At 32.0% G+C, this 9,020-nt stretch overlaps 1 protein-coding gene across 3 annotated transcripts; it reads right to left on the reverse strand.

The window, feature by feature from the left end:
• Nucleotides 1-1,033: 1,033 nt before the first annotated feature.
• LOC109802047 (DEAD-box ATP-dependent RNA helicase 8) lies at nucleotides 1,034-8,119 on the reverse strand. 3 transcript variants are annotated; one of them, XR_002240076.3, is made up of 11 exons: nucleotides 7,307-8,118; nucleotides 6,130-6,190; nucleotides 5,173-5,407; nucleotides 4,029-4,267; nucleotides 3,122-3,373; nucleotides 2,861-3,041; nucleotides 2,390-2,478; nucleotides 2,239-2,312; nucleotides 2,034-2,161; nucleotides 1,746-1,779; nucleotides 1,034-1,472 (listed from the first exon to the last, which is right to left on the reverse strand). XR_002240076.3 is itself a non-coding variant. In XM_020363250.3 (10 exons), the coding sequence occupies exons 1-9, from the start codon at nucleotides 7,645-7,647 to the stop codon at nucleotides 2,083-2,085; spliced, it is 1,551 nt and encodes a 516-aa protein (XP_020218839.1). In that variant the 5' UTR covers nucleotides 7,648-8,118; the 3' UTR covers nucleotides 1,034-1,472; nucleotides 2,034-2,082. The 3 variants fall into 3 exon arrangements, 1 of the variants encoding a protein (XP_020218839.1); XR_014433360.1 differs by having other exon boundaries at nucleotides 1,372-1,598; nucleotides 7,307-8,119; XM_020363250.3 differs by lacking the exon at nucleotides 1,746-1,779.
• Nucleotides 8,120-9,020: the final 901 nt, after the last annotated feature.

Below are 9,020 nucleotides of genomic sequence, written 5' to 3' on the forward strand. Positions count from 1 at the left end.
CATGACACGATTGAATATAAGGATGTTATGTATCTACATAATTATTATCAATTATCATTGGATGTTTATTCTCCCATTTTGCACAAAAGACATAAATTTAAGTAAGGCACACTTGTGAAGAACAATTCGAATAACAGATGACTTGTCCTATTTTTTCCTTTATTAATCTCCATCATTCATAACCTCGTGCAACAACACATTCATTATGCCACTTGTCAATTAAAAAATGCCCCAACTTATTGCCAGCTAATTGGATTCATCATTTTTTGGTTTGGTTTTAGTTACAAGTTCAATAAAAATGAAGAAAATGCAAACCATGAAGAGTTGATATATATATATAGTGACGTTGTATTGAAAGTAAACTTTTCCAATAACAAATTTCTTATCCACGCGACAAAATAATATAAAAAACTCTTTTAAAGCTAAAACATTAATTTAATTTAACTTGACAACCGTAAATATTTTTAATAGATATTTATTTTTTATTTAATAAAAAAATATAACTAGCTCCTACCGAATCGTCTTCTATAATTAAGTGATACCTCTATACGCTAAGAATAGAATTTCAATCTTTCTATTATGGAGTACAAGTCTCAAATCACATTTACTAACTTTTTAATTTATTGTTACCTACATAAAAATGATGCATGCTAAAATTGTCAACTTTTAATTTATTTTCTAAATTCTGAAATATAACTTTTAATTATAATTTTTAATATTTTTTTTACCGAGCAATAAGCCTTTATTATAATGGTGCAGACGGTAAACATTAATATTTTTTGAAGAAACCCATTTCATTTATACAATGAATTGCTTTTGTGGTTCTCCACTTGGCTACTTGGAGATCATTATTGGCCTCATCAAGTTGGAGTGAGTAACTTGCAACTCATCTCAATATTCTAAAAGCTAAAACAAGAAAGTAATAGACAAATGAAAATGAACAACATTGTAACAAAGCTGCTTATGGTGTACCAAAACACATCCATGAATATCAAAAACCTACTAAATAGCAAAAAAACCATTGGTGCTACAATTATCCATAAACGCTCATGCAATCGATGCCCTTCAACTGGCAATGGTCACTTCAAATACAATGGAAGAACAGATAGGCAATGGAAGAAGAAACAGCATATTAGAATAGGAAAGGGACGTCTGCATGGTAAGGTACATTCCTATGTAAACAGTCAAAGGATTATTGAGGAAATGAAAAATCTGGAGTAACAACACTTGGTAACAAACACAACTGCAAATGTAATCCATGGAAATCCAAACTGGACCAGGCATTTATGTGACATTTGAAAGCTCATATTAAACTTTCTGAAGGTCCTAATACTACTGTTTCAGAGCTCTCAAAAAGCAAAGAAATTAACCAAAAAAAAAAACATTCAACAAAGGGTCTGACAATACCCCAATTTTCACAGTGCATCCTTGTACAAACCATTCACAACTGCTTCAAAAACAGTCACATCAACCTGTAAAATATACATACACAGCAATCAGTAACAGCATAATTGAATTCTACTGTAGTGGACAAATAGGTAAATGAATTAGTGGCATAACTTATGGCAATCTTTTTTCTATAAAGGGCACTAGAAATACTGCACATTATGTACACAAGTAGAATGAATAGTTAAATAAAAATAAGAAAACAAAAACCGTATGCACAATTAATTGAAAACTCCCTATAAGGGACAATTTACAACAACAAAGCCTCTTATTATCCCATTAATAATATATAAAGGTACCTTTTTGTTGGTTGATTAGAATTTGGATTAGTTCCTGTACAAATAGAAATAGATTTAAAACAGATGAGGCGGCGAAACGTGTTACTAATAATATACTTTTTTCCCTAACCTGAAATTTTATCAACATCTTCCATTGGTGGGAAACATCATTTGTTTACAATGCAACCAACTTACAGACAATTATGTATAAAAGCATAAACATTCAGTTTCACTTTCATAGATCACAACCCTTGACAAGAACTAGAAGGGCCATTATAAATTTGAAAAGAACTTTTTCCTGCCACTCACCATTGCTATTCACCACGTTTGTGAATACAGTCCAGGTATTTACCACCAGTCACCGGCAATATATTGCCTGATCAATGTGAGGTGGAATTTGCTTTATTTCAGTGCCAAGCTCTTGTTCAATCCTGTATCTGGACAAAATAAATGGAAACACATGAGGAATTTATAGGAGTTATCTCTGAAAGTCATAGCTAACAGAAATACTTACAAATTGAAGCGATCCTCATAGGTAATCAAGTTCACTGCTAAACCTAGGTGCCCAAACCTGCCTGAACGACCAACCTGTATATCAACAGAACATCCATAAGAACACCAAATCATATTATCAAGATAGGGAAGAAGGCAAAGATCAAGCATACCCTGTGCAGATAAGTTTCTGAGTTCTTTGGAAAATCAAAATTAATAACAACGTTGACTGCTTGGATGTCTATTCCCCTAGTGAAAAGATCTGTGAATGTTTCAGAACAAGGACGACAGACGAAAAGTTATAATTATAATTATTGGGACATAAAAAAATCTGGCGGTTCAATCATGCAGATATACTCAACTAAGGAAAATACAGCATGCATTATCACTCAAAAAATACCACCAGTGCATTAATAAATTGCACCAACTTAACCAAACAAATATGCATTATGCTATTATTCTTATCAATTCAAAACTAATTTCTAAAACAATATAATGAAAATAGTATCAGAAATATAAAAAGAAGCTAATACTGTTGCATATTGGAAAAGGTCAAATCTAGCCAGATAGTTGCTTAACAATCAACGGAATAAAATATAAACACTGCCCATTTATAACAGGATGTTAAAGTGCCTTCAACATACCAGTACAAACAAGATTTCTGCAGGCACCGTTGCGGAAGTCATGAAATACTCTATTACGGTGGTCTTGCAACATCTTTGCATGGATATAGAAGCATGAATACCCAAGTTCTGTGATTTTCTTGGCGAGAAGTTCAACCCGATTCACGGAATTGCAGAAGATGATTGACTGGTTAATTTGCAGCTGGCATAGATACCATTGTTACTATTATATTCAGACTTCACATACAGAAAATCCAGAGTATCTTGACATAAATATAATACCTTAGAGAAAAGAGTATTTAGGCAGTGGACTTTCTGCCTCTCTTCCACAAATGCGTAATATTGTGTAATACCTTTAAGAGTTAGCTCATCCATAAGGTTAATGACATATGGCTTACGAAGATATCTGTCTCTGAAGTCCTTAACAGTAACAGGAAATGTAGCAGAAAACATCAGAATTTGACGGTTTCCAGGAAGAAATTGAATCAGCTGCTCTATTGAAGGTTGGAACTCTGGGGAGAGAAGCTTATCAGCCTGAGAAAAATTAATAAAGCCTCAGATTGCTGTCACTTTTTTTTTCATTGGATAAACAGAATTTATTATTAGGGCAGATTTTAAAGGTATATATGAAAGAAAAAAAAAGAAAAAAAAATAATAAAAGAGTAAACCCAGAAAACTAAGAACAAGAAACATGCAATATAGCAGCATGTCAATCTCTTCATACATACATAATCCAAGTAAACAGTTTAAGATTTCATTTAACCAAATACATCAAAGAACTGTAAATAAAGAACAGCACCAAAGTTTTTCGGCATCTCTGATAGTGCCAAATTCCATGAAATGAACACACAAGATTTCAGGAACATATGAAGATCCTTGGAGCAAACCCAATCTAAAACAAAAATATCAAATGGGTAATTCCAATAAAAAAGAAACCTCTGACAATGCGAGTATGAAGCCAGAGGTATCAATGTTAAATGTTCGAAGAATGAACATGTAAAAGACACAGGAAAAGATGTTTTGCTCAATATTTACGACATGAATCAGAGACACAATAAACAGAGCCATTGCTTCCACTAACACAATTCAACCATTGCTTACCCTCATCTTAAATCCATTTTAATGTTATAGCAAACTAACAGTATCAATTAACTAATGCTTTTTGCTTCTCTAAGTGAACTGTTACTACCTCATCCATAACAAGCATAGAGCAATCTTTCAGAATGCAAACACCCTTCTTTGCAAGATCTAATATCCTTCCTGGAGTTCCAACTAGTAGATGAACTGGTTGATATAAGCGCATAATATCATCTTTCAGGCTGGTACCACCTGTTGTAACCATAACTTGAATTTGCAAATGTTTTCCAAGCTCTTTACAAACTTGAGATGTTTGCAAAGCCAGTTCTCGTGTTGGGACCAATATTACAACTGCATGACAGAATATAACGAAGGCAATGATCAAAACATGAGAAGAACCTAAAATCAATGCTCATTCAAAAACATTTGAGATTTTAGATAACTACAAATAACAGAAAAAATGATCATGCATCAATAATACAAGTAAAGATATACTACTTTCAAACTTTGGCACCAAAATCTATTTACATGTCTTACAAGTAAAAATAGAAAAAAGACTGGTAGGCCATAACACATTTGTGTTAAACAACATTCAATATTTTTGAATAGGAAGAAATTATTAGATATGCAGAAGACTAGAGTACCTTTACATAATTTATATATTCATCAAATGCGAATATTCTTAACAATATTGATCTTCCAAAATTCATATTTATAGTTAAAATAAAGATAAAGTTCTTGGAAAAAACTATTCAGAAAGCTTCAGGGGCTGATTGTTAAAATTTTAGAAGAAACTGCTATTTCTAGTTTCTAAGAAAAACACTTTTTTAATTTTTTTGAGTTTTAGCTTTTTACCAAAAAAACTTACAAAAGTATCATAATCTAAAAAAAAAATGACTTCATAAAGAAAAAAACCTTGAAGAAAATAAACTCAAAGAAGGCCCATGGTATCTTTCTGGAGTCTGGTAAAAAATGCTGAATGAAGATGAGGAAATTAATATGACCATATTCTAAGTTTGTTTTCTGTGAATACTCAGGAAATATTGTTACTAAACTTGCTGGACCTTCCCTATCATAAATATCATTTTCTTTTCTCACTGTCTAAGTTTTAATAAGAAAACACTGATTAATGAGACCAACAAGCATCAGCAAGCTACCAGAAGAAAAGCTTACAAACTGAGAACAATAAACATAGTCTTTTCATTTAGATTTCTGAGCATCCTGTAAGCAACTAAATGTAGTGAAGGAGGTCAAACCTTGAATAACATTATTATCCTGATCAATTTTTTCCAATGCTGGAATACAAAACGCAGCTGTTTTGCCTGTTCCATTTTTAGCCCTAGCAAGAATGTCACTTCCAGTAAGAGCAATCGGAATGCTCTCTTCTTGGATAGGAGATGGTCTTTCAAAACCTTTCTCATATATTCCCATAAGCAGCTCGCGCTTCAAAAAGTAATCCTCAAATTCATTTCCTTTAGTTGCCGTCACATCCTGAGAAAGACAATGAATAAAGCTTAAGACTAAGATAAATGTGTAGTATAAAAGTTAATAATTCTTAACATCATTAAATAAAAGTTTAAATGAATAACTTATAGTTGATAAGATCTGCCAGACCCTCAAATAGATATAAAAGTATAAGAATATAAAACAGAAATATAACCACACTGGGATATCTAGCATATAATTTAGGATAAAATTCAGTTTCATTAAACAAAATTAAACCTCCAAGGTTGCAAAATTAAATGGCACTGAATTCCTTACAAGGAATAAAATCTGAGTTCATTCCGTAGATCTCTAGACTTGCAGCAGTCAGCAGAGTATTAATAGTCAAAAAAAGTTTGTAGTTCTCTACAATTATGACTATATTCTAAATTCTAAAGTCTAATTGTCCAAATTACTGAAAAATGTCAATCTCAAAGGCCTAATTAAAAGAGTATATGTTACTAAAAAAGACACTAATCAACAAAATGCTGGCTATAACATACATAGAGAACCAGCTCCCACAAAAAAATTCTAATATATTAACTAAAAATTAACAATTCTATTCTAGTAACTATACAAAAATAAAACAGTAAGGAATTATAAATAACACAAATAAGGTGTAATTCCCCAAGGATTTCAAACAAAATATATGACTAAAATATAATGTATATTTCATATGACAAATCACTTTGACCAAAAGATAATGGTTTTCAATTTTTTTAGAGCCATACCTCTGTCTTATAGCGTGTATCAGGTGGTGGAATCTTTAATCTTGCCTTCCAATCTTGCGAACTAACAAACAAAATCAATTGAGGATTAAATTAAAATGATTATTTCTTTAGGCAAGAATCACTACAAAAGCTTTATCTAGCAGTAATATAATTGAACTTTACATGTCATTTCCAAACATTTTTCACATACTCAAAATTGAGCAAACATCTCTCCAACCCGTACAAAATTTTCAACATCAAGGCACAAAACCTCAGCTGAAGACAATTGAACATTATCAACTCAACTTTGCATTTAAACATAAATATACAACAGAAATCAATGCAATTATGTATGGTCATGTTAGACATCGAATTACATTAAGAAAAGCATCAGAGCCTAGAACCTCATTAAACAGCAGTCAAACATTTAGTTTTACCTCTACTGCTCAAATTTGCGTTTCAACAATCATTTACAACATAACTTGCAACGTCTTCTAAAATCCATGATTACACGAAAAATGTTCTGATCCCCCACAATTTAAAACAACAAGAACATACTTCACTACATAGAAAAAAGCAAAAAACCTCAAGAATCGCTACCCTTCCCCAACAAATTAAGTAAACCACAATGTTGCCCAACAGATTATGTTCACCATTAAAACAACGGAAAAATAAGCCAAAAAATCACAACATATCAGAATCACAAACACGCCACATTAGCAAACAACAACTACACATCCCCACATGAGAAGACAGACTTCACTCCAATAGTTAAACATCCTCTACACCCTTGGACAATAGGCAGTCAACCACTCACCCACACAAGTAACTAACAATTGAAAACACATCTTGACAAAACCTAACCCATTCTAACCCCAGAAAACTCAACAAATCCAACACCACTCAATCACTCAAAAATCCCATCACATCACACAAATCACTCCAACAGACACACACAAAACATAATTTCCAAAGTTCCAAATTGCGAATCAAGAAATTGTGGACAAATGCGGCCACAATTGTAGTCGTGATGCGGTTGTGGAGAGTTCAAAAGCCTCAACATTGCGGCCAAAATCGCAGTGGTGGACCACTTTTCTAAAACCTTGGAACTAATGTCAACAAATCAATCTGACAGAGTCCCAAAATAAATAAACAGACACTGAGGCACAATAACAAAAAAGAAAAAGAAAAAAAAAACCTTGGGTCAACGGCTTCAGACTGTACAGTCTTCTCAACCTCCTCAACAACGTTTGTGTCGGTCCCACCACCTAATTGGTTCCTTCTCAACCACTGTTGCTGTTGCTGCTGCTGATGATGATGATGCTGTTGTTGTTGATGATGATGCTGTTGATGATGTTGCTGATGATGATGTTGTTGATGATGATTCTGTTGATACTGCTGCGGATGATGCTGCACCATGTGCCTCTGCACATACTGATGGTGATGTCCCCTCGGTTGAAACCCATGGTTCGGGTTCAAACCTCGACCTAACCCCATCCCAGGTGGGTATCTCTCTCTATTGTTCTCTCTATTGTTCATCTTTCCGATCTAAAACTGAAAAAAACAAAAATTCTACGCAAAAATAAACAATGTACAAGATGGTGCTACACACTACCTATCTAGGGTTTCTCGAGGGTCGTTGAATCCGGAACCCCGCGAACGGCGAATTCTAGAAATGGGGTTGCGATTGGGGTCTAACCTAGCAAAATCCGAGAGGAAAAACCTGGAATTTCTTGCAGGGACCCAAAAAAAATTGGGTAGGGTTGTGATTTGGAGCGATAATTTTGGGGAAAAGGGGGGATTTGTACAGATCTACGGCAGTTGGGGAGGTTGATTTGTGATTGGAGGCAGAGATTTGTTGAAGGGGGCGAAGAAATTGAAGAGAGGAAAAGAGAGTGCGCCTTTTTCTTTTTGTTTGTGAGAAAATGAAATGAAAATTGATTAGGGCGTGAAATTGGGTTCTTGTGATTATTGCTTCATAGCATTGGCCCCTCTTTCTCTCTCATTTTATTATCTCATTTTCACACACTAGTTTTTATTTATCTTCCTTGTTTGCAATCTTGTACATTATGGATCATTATTCTCTTGTGAGATAAATGCTGCCACATTATAATATAATAGGGTTGCTTGGTTGGTTGGGTTTTAGCATTAGAAGTTAATATCTTTTTTAAGTAATTATGAACTAATAGTAATTTATATAACAATTATCTTTCAAAAAAAAAATTCATACATTGATTTATATAATATTGTTTTTCTCTAATTTTTTTATTTTTTTAATAATCATAGCATTAGTATAAAATATTATATTAAACTTTGTTAAAAATCATTTTTTACGACAAATCTTTGTTGAAAATTGTTAATCCTTATAAAAATAAATATTTTCCTATCAATATAGTTATTTCTACTTTTTAGCTTGTATGTATTATGTATCATTTATTTATGGAAAAGATATTCGAGAAAGAAAAAAAAAACTCACATACTTATTTATGTATTCTTTTATTATGTGAATTTTACTCGATAATGTCTATTTTAATGAATACAATAAAATATGTTGTTAATAATTTTATAATGAACATTTTTTTAAAATTTAGTTGAATTTGGTTTAATATAAATATTTTTATAATATCATTTAATTAATTAATTTTACATGTAAATTTTGATTTAATTTAACTTAGCTTAGGTTGAATTAGTTTTCATTTTGTCAAATATTTACAAAAACATAATATTTAATCAAATTATATATATATATATATATATCAAATATAAATTTAAACTAATTTTTTTAAATAGAGAGTATGCACTCTCAATTGTACTTTCCTTTATTTATAATATTAAATTTGAGATCTCATTTAAAAAATTAAACCTAATTTCATTTACACAAATATAATGTTTGATAGAAAATCTCTTGAATA

Source organism: Cajanus cajan, chromosome 4 (genome assembly GCF_000230855.2).
Source record: "Cajanus cajan strain Asha chromosome 4, NIPB_CcT2T_4, whole genome shotgun sequence".
NCBI classification, from domain to species: Eukaryota; Viridiplantae; Streptophyta; class Magnoliopsida; order Fabales; family Fabaceae; genus Cajanus; species Cajanus cajan.

Coding starts and splice junctions, on each gene's coding strand:
- LOC109802047 (XM_020363250.3), bottom strand. CDS start 7,647: ATGAACAATAGAGAGAACAATAGAGAGAGATACCCACCTGGGATGGGG. Junction 4,268..5,172: donor GGATAATAATGTTATTCAAG/GTTTGACCTCCT, acceptor TCTGTCATGCAG/TTGTAATATTGGTCCCAACA. Junction 2,162..2,238: donor TATGAGGATCGCTTCAATTT/GTAAGTATTTCT, acceptor TATTTTGTCCAG/ATACAGGATTGAACAAGAGC.